The sequence below is a fragment of the Hemitrygon akajei genome, chromosome 31, assembly GCF_048418815.1.
Source record: "Hemitrygon akajei chromosome 31, sHemAka1.3, whole genome shotgun sequence".
In the NCBI taxonomy this organism is placed as follows: domain Eukaryota; kingdom Metazoa; phylum Chordata; class Chondrichthyes; order Myliobatiformes; family Dasyatidae; genus Hemitrygon; species Hemitrygon akajei.
In genome coordinates, this window is record NC_133154.1 from 10,452,261 (window position 1) to 10,475,773 (window position 23,513).

A 23,513-nucleotide genomic window follows, 5' to 3' on the forward strand; every position below is an offset into this window, starting at 1 on the left:
AGAGAAGTGATCAAGGGAGGAGAAGGTGATGTGTCGGTGGCGGAGAATCTTCAGGAGGGGGAATCCCGAGGGTCAGTGTCGGGCGAAGGGAGTGGAATGTCCTGCTCACTCCATGCCTCATCACTCCTCCATCCCTATCGCTCTCCCTCTTGACCCTTCTCCCTCACATTCCCCTTATCCCCCACCCTCTCCTCACACCACTCTCAATCACTCTCCCTGCTCACCCATCATTCCCTTTCTCACCCTCCGCCACTCCCCCTCTAAACTCCCCCTCCCCTCAATCCCTCCATCCCTCCTTGCTCCTCCTTCACGCTCCCCCCACCCATCTCCGTACACCGCCCCTCCCCATCAAACCCCGCCCCCTCATTTGCCACTCACTCGAATCTTCAGCTCATTCAGCTCCAACCCGCGGCACATCTCCAGGAAGTACTTCAGGTTACCCTGGTCCAGCACGACGTAGACCGCCACCTTGCGCCGGTAACTAGCCTCCAGCAGGTCCATGAGTATGTTCCGGTCCGTGAAGTCGTCCATCACCACCGCAATCACCTGTTCCAAGAGGGAACAGCACCAGCTCACAGCGGCCCAGACTGAGCAGAAAATCCGACCCCCTTCCAAACCTCCCCCACCTCTCCCACCATCCACCCACCTCATACACTGCATCATTGGTGCTGAGGTGGAGAAGGCTGAGAAGTTAAAGTTCCTTGGTGTAAACATCACCAACAATTTTGTCCTGGTCCAACTGCATAGACACAACAACAAAGAAAACGCACCTGTGCCCCTACTTTCTCAGAAGGCTGTGCAAATTTGGCATGTCCCAGTTGACCCTTGACCAATTTTTACTGAAGCACCATGAAAAGCATCCTCTGCAGCAGCATCATGGGATGGACCATCTCGATAGACCATGGATTTGCGCCTTGGAAAGTTTCCAGGGCACAAGCCTGGGCAGGGTTTTCTTTTTAGTGGGAGACCGGCAGTTGCCCAAGCTACAAGTCTCCCCTCTCCATGCCACCGATGTTGTCCAAGGGACAGTACAGCTGTATAGCTTCACACTACACTACCCCGGTGGTGCCTCAAAAGGTGGCATCCATCATTACGGACCCTCGTCAACCACTTGAGACCGCAAGGAACTGCAGAGAGTTGAAGATAAGGCCCAGCAAGTCATGGAAACTAGCCACCCCTCCATCCCCATTTCCCACTGCCTCAGGAAAGCAGCTAACTCACTCCCACTCCAATCATTCTCTCTTCTCCCCTCTCTTAGAACGTAGAACAATACAGCAAAGTGTGGGGTCATCAGCCCACGATATTGACCTTTTCTGCCACTTTTAGATCTATCTAACCCTTCCCTCTTACATGTCCCTCCATTTTTCTATCATCCACGTTCAATGGTTCCAGTTAATATCAGAGAATGTATACAATATACAACCTGACATTCTTACTCTCCACAGACATCCACAAAACAGAAGAAAAACCCCAAAGAATGAATGCCAGGAAAATGTTAGAAGCCCAAAGTGCTTATCTAAGAGACTCTTAAATGTCCCTAAAACATCTGCTGGCATTCCGCCTATGCCAACTCTTTGTGTAAAAATTTTATCTCAGATATTCCCCCCCTCCATACTTCCCTCCAATCACCTTGAAATGATCCCCCCCCCCCCAATTTACGCCCTGGGAAAACATCTCCGGCTATCCACTCAGTCAATGCTTCGTATCATCTTATTCACCTCTGTCAAGTCACGTTTCAACTTCCTTTGCTCCAAAGAGGAAAAGCCTTGGCTTGCACCGTCTGTAATCATGAGACAAAGCTCTCTAATTCAGGCGGCATCCTGGTAAATCTCCTCTGCACCCTCTTATTGGGCAGAAGTTCAACAGCTTGAACTCATAAACCCAAAACACATGGAGGAAAGGGGGTGGGGGAGCAGAGGAAGGAAGGAAGGAGATGAGTGGCTATTTCTGTCTCTGTGTAGTGCACTGTAGAGGCTTGGATCTAAAGGCTGTAGAGGCTCAGATCTAAACAAGAACAATATTTTGGGCTGAATTATCACACCTTCCTGTGAAACTGTCGTCCCCACTGTCGATATTTTAATTTATTGTTTAAATTTTAGTTTTAGCGATGTAGCATGGCGTAGGCCCTTCTGCCCCTCAGGCCATGCTGCCCCAACACACCTGACCAACCCAATTAACCCTGGCCTAATCACGGGACAATATACTACGAACAATTGACATTTGGACTATAGGAGGAAACCGGGAACCCGGAAGAAAGACACAAGGAAGAGACTTCTTACAGAGACGCTGTTAGAGCTCAGGGTGTTGCGCAGATTGGAATTGAACTCCAAACTCAGGGACACCTCGAGCTGTAACACAGTGTCATGCTAACCACTACACCACTGTGCCTCAGGAAAGTGGCACCCGTCATTAAGGACCCCCACCGCCCAGGGCATTGGCCTCTTTTTCATTACTACCATCAGGGAGGAGGTGCAGGATCTGGGGTTGAGGGGGTGAACAGCTTTAAGTATCCTCAGCATCCACATCACCGAGGACCTCATGTGGTCTGTACACACCAGCTTGTGTGGTGAAAAAGGCATAACAGCGCCTCTTTCACCTCAGACAGCTGAAGAAGTTTGGTATGGGCCCCCAAATCCTAAGAACTTCCTACAGGGGCACAATTGAGAGCATCCTGACTGGCTGCTTCACTGCCTGGTATGGGAACTGTACTTCCCTCAATCGCAGGACTCTGCAGACAGTGGTGCAGACAGCCCAGCGCATCTGTAGATGTGAACTCCCCACTATTCAGGACATTTATAAAGACAGGTGTGGTAAAAGGGCCCAAGGGATCATTGGGGTCCCGAGTCACCCCAACCACAATCTATTCCAGCTGCTACTATCCGGGAAACAGTACCGCAGCATAAAAGCCAGGGACAACAGGCTCTGGGACAGCTCCTTCCACTAGGCCATCAGACTGATTAACTCACGCTGATCTGAGTGTATTTCTGTGTTACATTGACTGTTCTACTTATCATAAAATTACTATGATTTTGCATTGCACATTTAGATGGAGATGTAACGTAAACATTTTTACTCCTCATGTATGCAAAGGATATAAGAAATAAAGTCAATTCAATTCAATTCAGGAGCCTGAAGATTCACACTCAACTTTTTAGGAACAGCTTCTTCCTGGGCTTCCAACCAGGTACAAGTATCAATTTTAACCAATGTTTTGATGGCAAATTCTGCCATCTTCACCAAGGATGATGTCTGGGCATGACTAGTCTGGTGGTATTTATACTCCCATCATCCATCCCTCCTGATTGGTTAGTCCTCATCCAATCAGATTTCCGCCATCCCACCTTGCTTACAATCAAATTCCTGTTCTTACTGAGAGCGAGACCTTTGTCTTTGTTAAAGTTCTTTTTTTCTAGTTTTATTTCAATGGCTTCCTTCACCAGGTGGTCCCAAAACCCACTGGCGCGGTGTAGTAGTTTTGTGCTGAAGAATTCAATCCTATGACCATTGAGAAATCACAGCTTATGTGGGTTAAAGATGACTAGGGACTCGGGATGGCTGGTGGTTTACAGGATTTCCTATGAATGCAGAGCAGCGTATATCGTCCAGACAGGGCACACGGAGGAAACCCCCATCAAGGAACACTCTAGGTGTATCCGTTTGGGTTACCCGGAGCAGAACATTGCATTTGCAATAGCCATAGGATTGAGTTCAACGGCACAAAATTACCATGCTGTGCCAATGGTTTTTTGGGACCACCTGACGAAGGAAGGAAATAAAACTAGAGGAAAAGAATTTCAACAAGGACAAGGGTCTCGCTGTAAGTAAGAACTGGAATTCGACTGTAAACAAGGTGTAACAGCAGAAACCTGATTGGATGAGGACTAAACCAATCAGGAGGGATGGACGATGGGGGTATAAATACCACCGGACTAGCCATGCCCAGACATCATCCCCGATGAAGATGGCAGAGTTTGCCATTGAAACACTGGTTAAAATCGATACCTGTACCTGACTGGAAGCCCAGGAAAGCACTAGCTTCTTCTCCTCTGCTATCGGCTTTCTGGATGGTTCATGAACCCACGGAAACTACCTTTCTAATTCTCTCTTGCACCGTCTATTTGTTTATTGTAACTTGTACTAACCCGTATGTCTTGCAAAGCAACGACGTTCCACTACGCCCGTTCGTGATAATAAACCTGATTCCAATATTGTAGACCAGCACGCACAATAAAATTCTATCTTCCCCAGAGCAAACAGTGCAATTCTACGCTGCCGTCCTAGAAAGCACCCTGACATCAGCCATTACGGTCTGATTTGCTGCAGCGTCCTCTCACGATATGAGAAAACTGCAGCGTTCTGTTTGCCACTTGTGCAACTTTCGTGTGTTGGGTGTTTAACTTTTTCCTGAACGGTTCCATGGTGTTTCTCTGTTTAGGGGCCGCCTGCAGGAGGGTAGATCCCAGAGTTGTATTCTGTGTACGTAATTTGATAATAAATGCACTTTGAGTCTTTGAACTGTCAAGTTAGCAGAAAGGGCAGTTGGCTGCAGTCTTCCATCACTGCAGTACTTGTAGGTGTCCAGGACAAAGAAGTTGTCAGAGAAAAAAAATCATTGTGGACCCGACCCATCCTGAAAACTCCCTTTTCCAAAAGCTCCCTTCTGTAAAGCACTGCTTTTTTTGTGTGTGCCGTACTCTGCCAGAACCTCAGCGACCACTTTTTTTTTTCAAGTGGTTGTCTTGGAGGAAAGATTCTGTGAGCGGTCCCCCACGTCCCTCTTACAGCACAGTTTTTTTAAAATACGAGGCCGAGTTGCGAGCTCGACACTGAACTCAGCACGGATGGAAAGCGTGTTCGGGAGTGGCCCGACTGGATTCAAACCCGGGAACCGTCACTCCGGAGTCCGGTGCTGATGTCACTGAGCCACCCAGCTGGCCTATAGGGCTATTAAAACAAAAACTTTGCGTCATCTTAAAAGTTCTTTCCCCCAGGCAGTTCATCTGATTGACCATAATAGTTCATCTTCCCACACCCCTCTATCTATTACCGCAGTCACCGCACTGTACAGTAAATACTTTAACCAGCTTTCTATAATCCTGATTATAAGAAGCATGCTGGTATTTATTTATGCACATTTTATTCCATTTCCATACTTTAATTTCTAAGTTAATTTTTTATATAATTCTTCATTCTTTATAATTGTTGAATTTTGATTTTTGTTACATGTCACACCAACACACCACAGCAAATTCCTAACCCATATAAATGTACTGGGCAAATAGTGTTGATCCTTGCCCCTTGACAAAATGCTGGAAGAACTCTACAAGTCAGGCAGCATCTATGGAGGGGAATAAATAGCCAAAACATCAACTATTTATTCTCCTCCATAGATGCTACCTGATTTGCTGAGCTCCTCCAGCATTTGTGTGTGATGCTGTAAACTTCCAGCAGAATCTCTCATGTTTCAGGTTTTGCAGACTTGCGCCTGTTCAGCTCCCACTTGTGGGGCCGCTTCCGACATTCCAGAGTTTCCTGGATGGCAGTTGGCAGTGTGATGGATTTACCAAGAAGCTCTGCAGTTCACAGAGGGTTAAAGTGCAGCTGGGTGGATGTGGTAGGGACCAGGAGCTCAAGTATGATAAGCCTTCTCCTCCTCACCTCAGTTTCCCCTCTTGCTGCTCACACTCCTTCAGATAATGTACACTTCAAATATCTGACTCAACATGGCTTTAAATGTACCTCCCATGGGAATGTGCCATCAGGGAGGTACTCCCTCCACTACCTCTCCTACAGGGGCTCCAGGACAACTTTAATCCACAGAAGTTCTTATTTTAGTTTGTTAGTTCCAAGAACAAAAATCAACTACAAAAAGTGGTGAATACGGCCCAGTCCATCACAGGAGAAGCCCTCCCCACCATTCAGCACATCTACAAGGAGCACTGCTACAAGAAATCATCATCCATCATCAAGGACCCCACCGCCCAGGCCATGTTTTTTTCCCACTACTACCTTAGGGCAGGAAGTACAGAAGCCATAGGTCCCACACCACCAGAATCAGGAACAGTTATTACCCCTCAATCATCAGGCTCCTGAACCGTCATGGATAATTTCACTCACCGCAACCCTGAACTGATTCTACGACCTATAGTTTCACTTTCACGGACTCTTTATAACTCATGTTCTGGGTATTATTTTTAATCTGTCTTCTGTTATAGATTGATTGCCGGTCTTTCACAGTCTCATGTAGTTTTTCGCAAATTCTATTGTACCTCTTTATTTTCCGTGAATCCCCGAAAGAAATTCCCGCCGCTGCCTGTGAGGAGTTTGCATGTTCTCCCTGTGTCCGAGTGGGTTTCCTCGCACAGTCTAAAAGTCGTACCAGTGGGTGGGTCATTGTAGGTTGTCCCGTGATTAGGCTAGGATTAAATCAAGGGTTGCTGGGCAGTGAGTTTCAAACGGCTGGAAGGGCCTATTCTGTGCTGTATCTCAATGAATAAATAAATCAATAGTAGTTTATGGTGACATATATATACTTTAATAATAAATTTTACTTTGAACTGTGAACAATCAGGCACTGATGGGTCATAAGTAAAAACCCCAGCACAGAGGTGCTGGGCAAAGTACATCTTCAACAAGAGGGAGATTCTAACCACCTACCCCTGACTTTCAGTCACTGAGTCCCTGTGTTTACTACCCCGGGGTGGCGGGGGAGGGGGGGTCACAGTTCCTCATGGAATGGTTATAAAAATGCATACAGTTACCAGAACAGGTCAGAGGCCCAGTATTCTGTGAAGAGTGACTCACTTCCTGGTACCAAAGACTTTCTGCCATCTGTTGGGCTCAGGGCACCGGAGTTTGGAGCTTGATTCTGGCGTCATCCTCCTGCATGGGTTTTCCCCGGGAGCTCTGGTTTCCTCAGTCCAAAGACCTGCCGGGTCGGCTTGTAAGTTGTAAGTTGTAAGTTGTAAGTTGTAAGTCATTGTAAGTTGTAAGTTGTAAGTTGTAAGTCATTGTAAGTTGTAAGTTGTAAGTCATTGTAAGTTGTAAGTTGTAAGTCATTGTAAGTTGTAAGTTGTAAGTTGTAAGTCATTGTAAGTTGTCCTGTGATTAGATTAGGGTTAAGTTGGGATCGCTGAGAGGGCCAGAATTGCTGTGTCACCTCATAGATAAATAAAATCTACGAGCACAGATCAAGACTCCACGTCCTGGATGGATGTAATGTGAGTAACTTCTCAAGAAACTGAGCCCCAAGCTGGATGAAACAGCCCATCTGATTAGGCAGTTCATCAGTCACCCCAAATGTCCGTTCATTCTGAAGTTGTGTCCAGGATTTGCAGTGAGTGCTATCCACCAAGGGATTTGTTTGCCAAGCATACCCCTGATGACATCTCCCATCCCCGTCATCTCTACCACTAGCCACCCCCAGGTTCCCCTGATGTCGTACCTTTTCATTTTTTCAAGGGGCAATTGAAGCAGAAGGGTGAATGCGATAAGAGCTCAGTTGGCCAGGCAGCATCAGTGGAGAAGGGTAAACAGTTGACTCTTCAGGCCGAGACCCTTCATCAGGACTGGAAAGGAAGGGGTCCTTAAACTGCTGGAGAACAATGTGGAAGGATCAGGTGCCATTTTCTCCTGGTAGGGATCAGTTTTTAGTTCCAAGTGTTCCTGCCACCTTTTGTCACCCGGCAACCTTATCCTTCAATCTCTTTGAATTATAAATGTCTCTCTCCAGCAGACTTCATCATGACTCCAGTATTTCTATTATTTTTTAATGTTTCTTAATCGTACATATGATTTTTTTGTGTTCTGTCGCTGAGCAGAAGTGAACCAGCTGACTGGCCTATCAGAGTTCTCTTTGGGAACTAGTTGACTTAATCAGCATTTCTGATGATTGCACGTAATAATAAAAAAAAGAAGCCAGGATAAGGAGATGTGGAGAGGGGAAGGAGTACAAGCTGGCAGGTGATAGGTGAGAGGGAACGTGGGTGAGTGGAGGGGCGGGATGAAGTGCGAAGCTGGGAAGAGATAGGTGAAAGAGGCTGAAGAAGGATCTCTTCACGAGAAGAAACATCGACTGTTTATTCCCCTCCATAGATGTTGCCTAACTTGCCGAGTCCCTCCCACATTTTGTGTGTGTTGCTCAAGATTTCCAGCACCGACAGAATCCCTTCCGTTTACGACTCCGCTACAGGAAGGACTTTATACCTAGTGAAAGGAGCTGCCATGCCAGTGACCTGGACTTTGGCACAGAGAGCTCAGTGTCAAATAGAACTATAAACAATAAACCCTGGCATGATTAACAGGAGCAACGCACACAAAACACTGGAGGAACTCAGCAGGTCAGGCAGCTACTATGGAAACAAATCGATAGTCAACGTTTTGAGCCAATCACCTTCTAGCTAGCGCCTCCCGTCTGCCTTTTTATTCTGGCATCTTCCCCCTCCCTTCAGAACTGAGAAGATGCCAGAATATAAAGGCGGGAGGGGGGAGGGGAAGAGGCTAGCTGGAAGGTAGTAGGTGTAGCCAGCGGGGTGGGAAATGTCAAGGCCTGGATAAGAGGGAATCTGATAGGAGAGGAGAGTGGACCATTGGATAAAGGAAAGGAGGAGGGGACCCAGGGGGCAGTAATAGGCAAGTGAGAAGTGAAAGGTCAGACTGGGAAATAGGGGGTGAGGAAATGTGGTTACCAGAAGGAGAAATCGTGTCATCAGGTTTGAGGGTACCAAAACAGAATATAAGGTGTTGCTCCTCCACCCTGAGGGTGGCCTCATCTTGATACAAGAGGAGGCCCTGGACCGATATGTCGGAACGGGAGTGGGAATCGGATTTAAAATGTTTGGCTTGTTGCAGATGGTGCAGAGGTGCTCGATGTAGCGGTCCCCCAATTTGCGACGGGTCTCACCAATGTAGAAGAGACCACATTGGGAGCACCAGACACGATAGACGACCCCAGCAGACTTGTAGGTGGAGTGTTGCCTTACTGGAAGGACCACTTGGATTTCAATTGTGCCTTTTGCAGTTTAAGGGCATTCTAAAGGCGACAAAGTGTAATTCCGAAAGTAACTAATGGAGCAAGATGGGCAAATTCTGTACAGCAAGCTCCCAGACTCGACAATGTCCCCACAAGCAATACACACAAAACGCTAGAGGAATTCAAGCGAATCAGCAGGAGGGAATAAACAGTCAACGGTTGGACTCAGATCCTTCAACAGGACCAAAAAACAGAAACATAGAAAATCTACAGCACGGTACAGGCCCTTCAGCCCACAAAGTTGTATCGAACATGCACTTGTTTCAGAATTTATCTAGGGTTACCCATATCCCTCTATTTTTCTAAGCTCCATGTACCTATTCAGGAGTCTCTTAAAAGAACCTATATCCGCCTACACCACCATTGCCGGAAGCTCATTCCACACACTCACCACTCTGAGTAAAAAACTCCCTGACATTCCTCTGTACCTACTCCCCAGCTCCTTAAACTTGTGTCCTCTTGTGGCAACCATTTCAGCCCTGGGAAAAAGCTTCTGACTATCCACACGATCAATGCCTCTCATCATCTTGTATGCCTCTATCAGGTCACCTCTTATCCTCCGCCACTCCAAGGAGAAAAGGCCAAGTTCACTCAACCTGTTCTCATAAGGCATGCTCCCCAATCCAGGCAACATCCTTGTAAAGCTCCTCTGCACCCTTTCTATGGCTTCCACATCCTTCCTGTAGTGAGGTGACCAGAACTGAACACAGTACTCCAAGTGGGGTCTGACCAGGGTCCTATATAGCTGCAACATTACCTCTCGGCTCTTAAACTCAATCCCACGATTGATAAAGGCCATGTGCCTTCTTAACCACAGAGTCAAAATATCCTGATGATGAAAGGTCTGAAACATTGACTGCTCACTCAACTTGTTGAGTTCCTCCAGCATTTTGTGTGTGTATGTGTGTTGCTCAAGATTTCCAGCATCTGCAAAATCTCGTGTTCACAATGTACCCATGAATGGATTGTGGCACAATAAACCGTAATTCGCACAGTTGGTCTTCTTTAGCACGCTGGTTGTTTGTCAGTCCTTGTGTCTAGTTTGATTCTATTGTATTTCTTTGTTCTACTGTGAATGCCTCTCAAGAGAATGAATCTCAGGGATTGTTGATCCACAAAAACTTTGATAATAAATGTATTTTGAACACTAGAAGCCAAGTGCAAAGCTGCAGAAATGAGGCCCAAAGCACTAGTCACCTGTCACCAACAGCTCTCTAGGTAAAGAGGTCCGTCACAAGCTGGCAGGGGTAGGGGGTGATAAGTCTTGAGGAAGGGAGGGAAGGGAGAGTTGAGAGTGCAGTTATGGGGAGTGAGGGGTGGGTGGTGTTTGTATGTTGGTGATAGGATGTCAGTGTCAGGGTTTAATGTTGTGTGGGGGGATGGGGGGTCCTTTGTTTAGCCACGATACCCCCTCAGTGCATGGGTGCCCTTAGCTCTCGAGGTGTCTTGCAACTGTGCATGCTTCCTGCATTAGTGTGTCATGGTGCATTCTCCTCAAGTTTTGACCGTAGATCAGCCTTGTGCTCCTGATCGATGGCCACCCGGTGCAGAAGGGGTGGGTCACTTGGGGGAATCTCCTGGTAGGCCTAGCCGAGAGGGCATTGCACTGGTCCGGGCAGCGGGCAGTCAGGGGCTCAGCCCGAGCCACCTGCCTGCCGGTCTTCCGGGGTTAGGTCGTTGCTCAGGTGGCCTTGGGGAAGAAGGCTGCAGTCTCAATGGGCACCGTGGGGGAGTTCCGCGAATGGTGGGCCTCCCCTGGTCTTGAATGATCTGTTAATAACAGTAATCATATTTTAATTTGAAATTGCTAATGGTTTAGTGAACACCTGACCCTTGTGGGTGTGTAAATTTTGTGAAGTGTTGGCGCGTAGCCTAGTGGATAAGGCATTGGTCTAGTGATCTGAAGGTCAATGGTTCGAGCCTCAGCTGAGGCAGCGTGTTGTGTCCTTGAGCAAAGCACTTAACAACACATTGCTCTGTGACGACACCGGTACCAAGCTGCTTGGGTCCTAGTGCCCTTCCCTTGGACAACATCGGTGGCGTGGAGAGGGGGAGGCCTGCAGCTTGGGCAACTGCCGGTCTCCCATACAACCCTGCTCAGGCCTGTGCCCTGGAAAATCTTCCAAGGCGCAAATCCATGGTCTCACGAGCCTAACAGATGCCTATTCCTATTTTTGTGAGGGAACAAACTGTTTGCAAAACTTAAAGAGCTTGGGAGGGGTACCTCAGTGGGAGATATTCCAAACCACGTTTCACAAAAGGATTGAGAAAAGCAACCTCCCTGCAGCAAGCAGAACTTGGCATCGCACAGATCAAGTTCCAGGGCTGAATACTTAAGGGGCAGTCCCATCAACCACCCCTTGTCCCCAACCCTGGTCCAATTCCTCCCCACCTACAACCTTGACACATCGCACGCTCTCCACCGCTGCCTACGCTTCCCACTGCCTCTGTAACGCAGCCAACATAATCCAACCCCACTCACCCCAGACATTTTCTGCTCCCCTCACAACGGGCTAAAATGACAGAGGTCTGAAAGTGCATAGAGCCAGGCTCAAGGACAGGTTCTGTCCGGCTGTTGTAAGATGAATGAATGGATCCCTACTGTAATATATGGACTCCTGACCTCAGTGTCATGGCCTTGCACTTATTGCCTGTGTACACTCCATTTTCTCTTTGGCTGTAACGATTTCAGGATTGAAGGGCTTATCATAGGAGGAGTGTTTAATGGCTCTGGGCCTGTACTCACTGGAGCACTGAAAGAAACTCCTTTCAAACCTATCGGGTGTTGAAAGGCCTCAGTGGGGTGGACTTTGAGAGCTTGTTTCCGATGGTGGGGGAGTCAAAGGCAACCTCAGAATAGATGGACGTCCATTTAGAATGGAGATGGGGAGGAATTTTAGCTGAGAGAGTGGTGAATCTGTGGAATTAGTTGCCTCAGGTGGCTGTGGAGGCCGAGTCATTGGGTATATTTAAGGCAGAGGTTGATAGATTCTTGATTAGTCAGGGCATGAAGGGTTATGGGGAGAGGGCAGCAGATTGGGGCTGAGGAGAAAATGGATCAGCATGAGGAAATAATGGAGCAGACTCGATGGGCCAAATGGCCGAATTGTGATCCAATGTCTTATAGTCTTGTGGTAAACTGTTTTTGTTTTCCCTAATACTACCTCAGCGCAGTGGTGTGATGAAATAATCTGTATGGAAGACATCAAAACAAAGTTTTTCAAGGCGTTTCAGTGCATGTTTACTTTTATATATCATCTCAATAGGTTTACAGTGGATGCAATCTCAATAGCTCTTCAGGTGGCCTTAGATTACCTAAACAATACAAACACCTATGTCAGGATGCTGTTCGTTGACTATAGCTCAGTGTTTAACAACATCATTCCCGCTTCAATAAGCTACAGAACCTGGGCGTCTCTATCTCCCTCTGTAGTTGGATGCTCAACTTCTTAACCGGAAAACCACCATCTGTGAGGATTGGTGATAATATCTCCTCCTCGCTGATGATCAGCACGGGCACACCTCAGGGATGTGTGACTCAAATGTCATCTATAAATCTGCTGATGATGCAGCCATTGTTGGCAGAGTGTCCAATGGAGATGAAAGGGCGTACGGGAGCGAGATATACCAGTTAGTTGAGTGGTGTCGCAGCAACAACCTTGCACTCAACGTCAGTAAGATCTGTGGACTTCAGCGGGCTTCAGAAAGGGTAAGACGAGGAAATACAAACCAATCCTCACAGAAGTGGAGAGAGTGAGCAATCTTATGTTCCCGGGTTTCAATATCTCTGAGGATCTAGCCTGGTCCCAACATATCGATACAGCTAGAAAGAAGGCAGGACAGCAGCCATATTTCATTAGGAATTTGAGGATAACTGGCTTGTCAATTGAAACACCCGAAAAAATTCTACAGATGTACTGCAGAGGACATTCCGACAGGCTGCATCACTGTCTGGTATGGGGGGAGGGGGCTGGGTTGCTACCACAGTGGATCGAAAGGAGCAAAAGAAGGTTGTAAAATTAGTCAGCTCCACCTTGGGTGCTAGCCTCTGTAGAATCGAAGTCATCTTCAGGGAGTGGTGCCTTAGAAAAGCAGCATTCATCATTAGGGACCCCCACCAACCAGGTCATGCCCTCTTCTCATTGTTACTGTCAGGAGCCTGAAGGCACACACTCAACGATTCAGGAACAGCTTCTTCCCCTCTGCCATCCGATTCCTAAATGGACATTGAACCCATGAGCACTATCTAACTTTTTAAAAATAATTTCTGTTTTTTGCACTATGTTTAATTTAACTATTTAATATACACATATATACTTTCTGTAATTGATTTACTTATTTTTCCTCTCTATTATCGTCTGCTGCCACAAAACAACAAAGTTCACAACATATGCCGATGAGATGAAACTTGATTCGGGGCAGGTGGGGCTTGTCAGCCTTGGACAGCAGCCCGCCTGGGAGAAGGAAAACTCTGATTTTAAACCTCCGCTGCCTTGCGCCCACACTCACCCATAGGAAAGGCTTTGGGAGTAAACCCAGAGGAAGAAATCTGGAGCCGGGGTCCCTAAGGCAGTTCGATGTTGCTTACGACTTCACTCTGGTGACCTCTGTGACGACACTGGTGCCAAGCTGTATCAGCACTTACCCTTCCCTTGGACTGCATCAGTGACGTGGAGACTGGGAGCCCGCTGCATGGGCAACAGCCAGCTCTTCAAATCTTCCCACCCAGGCTTGTGCCCTGGAGAGGACACAGTCCACCAGAGGCGCAAACCCATGATTCCCTGGGATCGATGGCTGCCTACTATTAAACCTGATTCTGGTTATGTATATTTTATTATTTATTTTACGTTATTCAGGGATACAACGTGGTAAAGGGCCTCTCCTGCACGACGAGCCTGTGCCGCTAAATTGTGCCCATGTGACCAATTAACCTACTACCCCATAAGCCTCTGGAATGTGGGAGGAAACTGGAGCAGCTGGAGGAAACCCATGCCGTCATGGGGAGAGCGTACAGATTCTTTATAGATGGGGCGCAACTGAACCCGGATCGCTGGCACTGTAATGTCGTTATGGTAACTGTTAAACTACCACGTCGCTTCAGTGATGTACCAATTCAACACTTTGACAGCTTTCTGTTCCCAGACCCAAGAGAACCTGCAGATGCTGTAAATCTTGAGCTACACACACAAAATGCCAACTGTTTATTTCCCTCCATAGATGCTGCCTGACCTGCTGAGTTCCCTCAGCACTTTGCCCAGTTTGGTTTCCTGGCCCGGATCAGCTCAGTTTCAATATGGACGCCCAGTCCCTGTTCATTTCTCCTCAACCATCAGGAAGGCCTCAGGGCTCTCCTTTACTTTCTGGAAAACTGTCCCAACCAGTTCCCCACCACCACCACCACCCTCCTCTGCCCGGCAGAACTGGTGCTTAACCTTTCAACAGCTTCTCGTTCCGATCCTCCCGCTTTCTCCAAACCAGAAGTGTACTCTCCAGCAACCACGAGGCCCAGTTATGCTTGCCCTTTCGTTGGCTATGTAGAGCAGTCCTCGTCCCAAACCTATCTCAGCACCGCATCCCCACTCTTCCTCAATTTCATTGATGACTGCATTGGTGCTGCATTCTGCACCCATGCAGAACTCGTCAATTTCAGCCGCTTCATTATGCAAGCAAGTAGCATTCTGAACTGAAGTCCACAAAGAAGGTTTGTCCACAGACCCTTAGTTCAATGCAGAGCGGAACAGCCCATTCTTCGCCTTAGGCCCTGACACCCTGACCTTTTCGAATTGACCTAGCGTCTAAGCATTGGGTTCAGTTGCTTCGACACACTCTGGGACCCGAGACCCACCTCTTCGATCAGGCCTGTACCCAACACTTCCATTTCATTTTCAATCTTTTTTTAATTGATTTAAAAGAATAAGGATACACTCAAGTCAAAGGAGAAGTTATCTCAAATACATATTTCAATAGAAGTACAAACAAAAAAAGAATATACACTGTCAAAATCATGTGTAGTATAGTATTGAGCTATATAAAAAAAAGAACCACAACTATGAACTTAACAATTCATAGAAAAAAAAGACTCAAAATTTCTATTATGGAGAAAGAAAAAAAACACTAAACTAACCTAAAACCAAAAAAAAGGGGACTGGGAGGTCCATTTTGAGGATATTTCCAATTCGGTCATTCATTCATTCATTCCAATTCCAATCCAACATTTCCAATTTGTCCCAACACTTAAAACGATCGCTCTTGGTTTGTTTCAGCCACATCAAATTACCTCCAAGTCCACAGCACTACGAGAATGGGGATAACCTCCTAATTCTTCGTCATTAGGCCCCGGCTGGTCCATAGCTGCAATTAGTGCCACTGCCTCAAGGCTTCCAGAGCCAAGGGTTCAATCCTGACCTCGGGTGCTGTCTGCGTGAAGTTTTCACCTTCTCTCTCTAATTGCGCAGGTTTCCCCAGCTACTCCAGTTTCCTCCCAGGTGCGTGCGCCTTAGCGGATTAATGGATTACTCTGGTGAGGACGGAAGGGAGGCGGGTGGGGTTGTGACAGAGATTGGAGTTACAAAGAAGTACTGTACAATGGAGAACGGATGGGGTTGCTCTGAGGGCCATCATTAGAAGAAGGTTGTCTATTGATAAGATAAGGCATTTCTCTCAGAGAACACATGAACAGGCCCTTCAGCTCACAGTGTTGTACCAAACCATTCTAATGCCAAACTAAACTAGTCCTTTCTGCCTGCCCAAATCCATATCCCTCCATTCTCTGCATATTAATATGCCAATTTAAAGGTTCAAAGGTTCATTTTATTATCAAAGTGTGTACACAGAATACAACTCTGAGATCTGCCTTCTCCAGATAGCCATAAAATATAGAAAGCCGTAGAAGTAGTTGAAAGATAGACATCAATCTTCCCCCCTACCCGAAAAGAAAAAGAAACAAAATTCGCAAACTCTAAGCCCTCCTGGATATAGGAGACTGAAGGTACACAGTCCACGATTTACAGCTTCTTCCCCTCTCGCTTCAGATCTCTGAAGAAACATTGAACCCATGAACTCTACCTCACGAACGAGAGAAAACCTGCTGATGCTGGAAATCCCAGCAATGCACACAAAATGCCGGGGGAACTCAGCAGGCCAGGCAGCACCGATGGAAAAGAGCAAACAGTCGACGTTTCGAGCCAAGACCCTTCATCAGGACTCCATATATTCCATCAGGGTGGCCTCCAACCTGATGGCATGAACATCGATTTCTCGAACTTCCGGTAATGCTCCCCCTTCACCATTCCCATTCCCCTTTCCCGCTCTCACCTTATCTCCTTACCTGTCCGTCACCTCCCTCTGGTGCTCCTCCCCCTTTTCCTCCGTGGCCTTCTGTCCTCTCCAATCAGATTCCCCATTTCCAGCCCTCTATCTCCTTCATCAATCAACTTCCCAGCTCTTTACTTCACCCCTCCCCCTCCCTTCCCGGTTTCACCTTTCACCTTGTGGTTCTTCCTCCCCTCCCCCTACTTTCTTACTCTGACCCCTCATCTTTTTTCCAGTCCTGATGAAGGGTCTCGGCCCGAAACGTCGACTGTTTACCCTTTCCCATAGATGCTGCCTGGCCTGCCGAGTTCCTCCAGCATTTTCTGTGTTACACTACCTCACTGCTTTTTACCCTCTTTTTACAGCGCTTAGTTAATTTAACTTTTTAAATATATATAGTTACTGTAATTTAGAACTTTTACTATTATGTATTGCAATGTTTCACAACATTTGCCAGTAAACCTTAAACCTGATTTCCCCCTGATTTTGATTCTGAATCGAAGGCTCAAGGGAACGGACACAGAAAAGGAGTTGGATGCATGGGGTAGATGTTGAATGGTGGAGCAGGCTTGATAGGCTTACTGTTCTTGCTATTTTTTTTTAATACGTCATTGTTCTCACACCCTGGGTGGCATTTTTGCTGTTTTTTCAGCATTTTGTCTGGGTTTTTTTTTAGGAGGCCGAGTCCGACGCTTCCAGCACGCATGGAAAGCGTGCAAGGGTTTTGGCCAGATTCGAACACGGGACCTTTTGTCTCAAAGTCCGGTGCTGATGCCACTACACCACCAGCTGGCTTCTTTACCTGCTTTCATTCCTCCAGAGCTGACCTGAGGCCTAGGCCTGCGAAAGCAGGTGATTAGCTTCTGATTTCAGGGAAATTCTTATGAAATTGTTATCTCTTATCTCCACAGGCCAAGGATCAATTAGGATGTTACAGTACAGAAAGTTTAAGGTGTCACCTAAAAGAGATCGCAAGAACACTGGTAGCCATGACGATTTTAATCAGTGCTTGCATAGGTATGTAAACATATCTGTGTCTTGTTTCAACAGCTAATATTTATATATCTAGAGAAAATAGCCCATTTCATTTAGCACAAGGAGATGCTTTATATATTAATTCTGGACACCTTTTTTCTTAATCCTGTTTATTCTTCGGATGTAGCGTCATGGGGAGTTTTATGACCCAGGCCCTGGTAGCCCTGAGAAGATGTCAGGCTACATTCATAAACTTGTTTGAGGGGCTTGCTGGGCCAGTGCACAGTAACAAGTCATAAACTGGCCAAGAAGATGTTAAAATGACACATTTCCTTCCCGAAAGAACCAGTTTATAAAACTCCTACAAGATTCCTGGCAGCTAAATTACTCCAAACGCAGAACTAATTCACAAACTGGTTTGGTGGGATTTTTAAGATACATATCAGTTTCACTGGATTATTCTGCAGAACTCTTATTACTCCAAGCCAGAAATCCACACTACACCAACTGCGAGCCACTGTGGGAGATCTGAAAACGTTGAATTAGATTTTTTAAAAAGTTGGGAATTAAGCTTTTATTAAATGTGGAGACAGACATACAAACAAGTATGGATTAGGGAGGCAGGCCTGAGATTTAGGCCTTGAAGCAGAAGCTCTGCCTTGTAATTGTGCAGGAGGTCGCAAAGTCTTGCTGAACTTTCAAAACTGTGATAAAGAACTTGTGAAACCACCGTAAACACGACATAAATGAAACCTCAGAGCCTTAAAAAACCTAATGAGATAAAGCATGAGTATGACATCCCACACGGGAAGATGGCTTTGCATCGGGAAACTGCCTTATCGTAAGCAACATCACAACCCTTCCTGCGTTACCAGTCCACTCTCAGCACTGGTTCCGCCTTACCTCAGAATTGGAAGAGCACAGATTAAAAAATAAGTTAAAAAATTGGCTGAAACATCCCAGTGGTAGTAGTGATGGAGTGCAGAATGGTGGGGGTGGGCGGGGGGGGGGACAGTACTCGGGGCAGCCTCACCGTCAGAGGGACAGTACTGAGAGAGTGTCTCACTGTCAGAGGGACAGTACTGAGGGGCAGCCTCACCGTCAGAGGGTCAGTACTGAGGGAGTGTCACACTGTCAGAGGGACAGTACTGAGGGAGTGTCTCACTGTCAGAGGGACAGTACTGAGGGGCAGCCTCACCGTCAGAGGGAGAGTACTGAGAGAGTGTCACTCTGTCAGAGGGACAATACTGAGTGAGTGCGTCACTGTCAGAGGGACGGTACTGAGGGAGTGTCTCACCAACAGGGGGACAGTACTGAGTGAGTGCCTCACTGTCAGAGGGACAGTACTGAGGGAGTGTCACACTGTCAGAGGGACAGTACTGAGGGAGTGTCACTCTGTCAGACAGCACTGAGGGAGTGTCTCACTGTCAGAGGGACAGCACTGAGTGAGTGTCACTCTGTCAGAGGGACAATACTGAGGGAGTGCCTCACTGTCAGAGGGGCAGTACTGAGGGAGTGTCACTCTGTCAGAGGGACAGTACTGAGGGAGTGTCTCACTGTCAGAGGGACAGTACTGAGGGAGTGTCACACTGTCAGAGGGACAGTACTGAGGGAGTGTCTCACTGTCAGAGGGACAGTACTGAGGGAGTGTCACTGTCAGAGGGACAGTACTGAGGGAGTGTCTCACTGTCAGAGGGACAGTACTGAGGGAGAGCCTCACCGTCAGAGGGACAGTACTCAAGGAGTGTCACTCTGTCAGAGGGACAGTACTGAGTGAGTGCCTCACCGTCAGAGGGACAGTACTGAGGGAGTGTCTCACCGTCAGAGTGTCTCACCGTCAGAGGGACAGTACTGAGTGAGTGTCTCACTGTCAGAGGGACAGTACTGAGGGGCAGCCTCACCGTCAGAGGGACAGTACTGAGGGAGTGTCTCACCGTCAAAGGGACAGTACTGAGGGAGTGCCTCACCGTCAGAGGGACAGTACTGAGGGAGTGTCTCACCGTCAGAGGGACAGTACTGAGGGGCAGCCTCACCGTCAGAGGGACAGTACTGAGGGAGTGTCACTCTGTCAGAGGGACAGTACTGAGGGAGTGCCTCACTGTCAGAGGGACAGTACTGAGTGAGTGCCTCAGTGTCAGAGGGACAGTACTGAGGGAGTGTCACTCTGTCAGAGAGACAGTACTGAGGGAGTGTCTCACTGTCAGAGGGACAGTACTGAGTGAGTGTCTCACTGTCAGAGGGACAGTACTGAGGGAGTGTCTCACTGTCAGAGGGACAGTACTGAGTGAGTGTCTCACTGTCAGGGGGACAGTACTGAGGGAGTGTCTCACTGTCAGAGGGACAGCACTGAGGGAGTGTCATTCTGTCAGAGGGACAGTACTGAGTGAGTGTCTCACTGTCAGGGGGACAGTACTGAGGGAGTGTCTCACTGTCAGAGGGACAGTACTGTGTGAGTGTCTCACTGTCAGAGGGACAGTACTGAGGGAGAGTCACTCTGTCAGAGGGACGGTACTGAGGGGCAGCCTCACCGTCAGAGGGACATTACTGAGGGAGTGTCTCACCGTCAGAGGGACAGTACTGAGGGAGTGTCACACCGTCAGAGGGACAGTACTGAGGGAGTGTCTCACTGTCAGAGGGACAGTACTGAGGGAGTGTCACACCGTCAGAGGGACAGTACTGAGTGAGTGTCTCACTGTCAGAGGGACAGTACTGAGGGAGTGTCACACCGTCAGAGGGACAGTACTGAGTGAGTGTCTCACTGTCAGGGGGACAGTACTGAGGGAGAGTCACTCTGTCAGAGGGACAGTACTGAGGGGCAGCCTCACCGTCAGAGGGACAGTACTGAGGGAGTGTCTCACCGTCAGAGGGACAGTACTGAGGGAGTGTCTCACTGTCAGAGGGAGGGTACTGAGGGAGTGTCACACTGTCAGAGGGACGGTACTGAGGGAGTGTCTCACTGTCAGAGGGACGGTACTGAGGGAGTGTCTCACCGTCAGAGGGACAGTACTGAGGGAGTGTCACACCGTCAGAGGGACAGTACTGAGGGAGTGTCTCACTGTCAGAGGGACAGTACTGAGGGAGTGTCACACCGTCAGAGGGACAGTACTGAGTGAGTGTCTCACTGTCAGGGGGACAGTACTGAGGGAGAGTCACTCTGTCAGAGGGACAGTACTGAGGGGCAGCCTCACCGTCAGAGGGACAGTACTGAGGGAGTGTCTCACCGTCAGAGGGACAGTACTGAGGGAGTGTCTCACTGTCAGAGGGAGGGTACTGAGGGAGTGTCACACTGTCAGAGGGACGGTACTGAGGGAGTGTCTCACTGTCAGAGGGACGGTACTGAGGGAGTGCCACACAGTCAGAGGGACGGTACTGAGGGAGTGTCACTCTGTCAGAGGGACGGTACTGAGTGAGTGTCTCACTGTCAGAGGGACGGTACTGAGGGAGTGCCACACGGTCAGAGGGACAGTGCTGAGGGAGTGTCACTCTGTCAGAGGGACAGTACTGAGGGAGTGCCTCACTGTCAGAGGGACAGTACTGAGTAAGTGCCTCACTGTCAGAGGGACAGTACTGAGGGAGTACCTCACTGTCAGAGGGACAGTACTGAGTGAGTGCCTCACTGTCAGAGGGACAGTACTGAGGGAGTGCCACACCATCAGAGGGACAGTACTGAGGGAGTGTCACACCGTCAGAGGGAGGGTACTGAGGGAGTGCCTCACTGTCAGAGGGAGGGTACTGAGTGAGTGCCTCACTGTCAGAGGGACAGTACTGAGGGAGTGTCACACTGTCAGAGGGACAGTACTGAGGGAGTGTCTCACTGTCAGAGGGACAGTACTGAGGGAGTATCACACTGTCAGAGGGACAGTACTGAGTGAGTGCCTCACTGTCAGAGGGACAGTACTGAGGGAGTGTCACACTGTCAGAGGGACAGTACTGAGGGAGTGTCTCACTGTCAGAGGGTCAGTACTGAGGGAGTGTCACTCTGTCAGAGGGACAATACTGAGGGAGTATCTCACCGTCAGAGGGACTACTGAGGGAGTGTCTCACTGTCAGAGGGACAGTACTGAGGGAATGCCTCACTGTCAGAGGGACAGTACTGAGGGAGTGTCTCACTGTCAGAGGGACAGTACTGATGGAGTGTCTCACTGTCAGGGGGACGGTACTGAGGGAGTGTCTCACTGTCAGAGGGACGGTACTGAGGGAGTGTCTCACTGTCAGAGGGACAGTACTGAGGGAGTGCCACACCATCAGAGGGACAGTACTGAGGGAGTGCCACACCATCAGAGGGACAGTACTGAGGGAGTGCCGCACTGTCAGGCAGGTGTTAATAAGGGAGTGCAGCACTGCGAGGTGACAGAGAGAACATCACACCTTCCAGTCAGGATATTAAATCATAGCTCCTACGGATGGATGTAAAGATGTTTGGGTCAGCCATTGAATGAGGAGCTGACCACATTTAGGCCAATGTTGACTGCCCACCCCCACCAAATACCACTTGGAGAGATTACCTCAACCATCATCGTGTGCTGATTGTGAGATCTTCCTTCACACCTACCAACTACAACGGGACTTCAACAAGCTTGTCAGAGATCAGCCCAAGGCACTACTAAATGTCAGTTCCTCCGGAGGGAGCCCCCTGCACCTTACTCACCTTGCTGGACTCCTGGATCATCTTCCGCACGATTTCCTTGATGAAAGGCTCATTGTTCTTGGGGGGATGCATGTAGACGGTGGCCCTAGTGATCCCTCGATAAGCCACATACTCCGTCCAGCCCAAGTCCAGCTCAGGAATGGGAATGTCACTCTTTTCCGGCCAGTAGGTGAGGGAGCCATCACCCTCTGTTCCCTTACCTTGTGGAGAGTCTGTTTTGTCCACGTTATACTTTTCCCAATTCTTGGAAATTTTCTTTACTTCCTTAAAAGATAAAAACGCCTTCATGCCTTTTTTCTTGATAATTTTGCTGAAATCTGCTGCCCTGGATTCCAGCAGTTCCCCCAAAGCCAGCCGCTGTGATTCACAGTAATAAAATTGTGGATTCTTGTCATTAATGCTAACATTAACATGATTATCATCCAAACATATCAACTGGGAGTCAGCCATGTCGCCTGCTGCCTCTCTCTGGCTCTCTCTCTCTCTCTCTCCCCTTCTCACCTTGCTGACGTGAGGAAACAGGTTTGGCAAAAAAAGACTTCAGATCTTCCTCCTGATGCCAGCTGACAAGTACTGCAGCCAATCAGCGGGCGCGGATCGTCGGAGTGGCCAATCACGTAGCCCTGTAGGCGGGGTCTTTTTCAAGGTGTGTTGTAGTTCAAGAATGAAACCAAACTTCTGAAGTAAAATATGACAGATGCAGGAAAGCTGAAATAAAGGATCACTCAGCAAATGCTGGAAATTCTCAACAGGACAGACGGCAGAGAGGGAGCAAGAGTGTGCAAGGTTATTGCCTTGAAGGATAAACTCTTGCTTCTTTCTTCTTAGTTTCTGTCTTACCCATAGATTATTTAGAGTATTTAATGTTTTCATCCCCAAAACCTTGACATTTGCTATAAATTTCCTTGGGGGATAGACAAGTCTTAACAAATAGCTAAGCTCTTCCTGTTGATTCAGACCAAACTCACCACCCTTTTTTGTGGCATATATTTATTTCATTCACTGAGACTGCTGACTAAGCAATTGATTAAATTATTAAAATCTTGTCAATTAAAAATATGAACAGGAAATAGATAGATAGATAGATAGATAGATAGATACTTTATTCATCCCCATGGGGAAATTCAACTTTTTTCCAATGTCCCATACACTTGTTGTAGCAAAACTAATTACATACAATACTTAACTCAGTAAAAAATATGATATGCATCTAAATCACTATCTCAAAAAGCATTAATAATAGCTTTTAAAAAGTTCTTAAGTCCTGGCGGTTGAATTGTAAAGCCTAATGGCATTGGGGAGTATTGACCTCTTCATCCTGTCTGAGGAGCATTGCATCGATAGTAACCTGTCGCTGAAACTGCTTCTCTGTCTCTGGATGGTGCTATGTAGAGGATGTTCAGAGTTTTCCATAATTGACCGTAGCCTGCTCAGCGCCCTTCGCTCAGCTACCGATGTTAAACTCTCCAGTACTTTGCCCACGACAGAGCCCGCCTTCCTTACCAGCTTATTAAGACGTGAGGCGTCCCTCTTCTTAATGCTTCCTCC

At 47.8% G+C, this 23,513-nt stretch overlaps 1 protein-coding gene across 1 annotated transcript in view; it reads right to left on the minus strand.

Moving 5' to 3' along the window:
• Positions 1–22,452, minus strand: part of LOC140719462 (protein FAM83F-like) — a 33,986-nt gene extending 11,534 nt beyond the window's left edge. Inside the window, exons 1-2 of the mRNA XM_073034161.1 lie at positions 21,966–22,452; positions 379–546 (exon numbers count right to left, since the gene is read on the minus strand). Coding sequence (XP_072890262.1) covers positions 379–546; positions 21,966–22,415 — 618 coding nt within the window. The 5' untranslated portion in view covers positions 22,416–22,452. The remainder of the gene's footprint in view (positions 1–378; positions 547–21,965) is intronic.
• Positions 22,453–23,513: the final 1,061 nt, after the last annotated feature.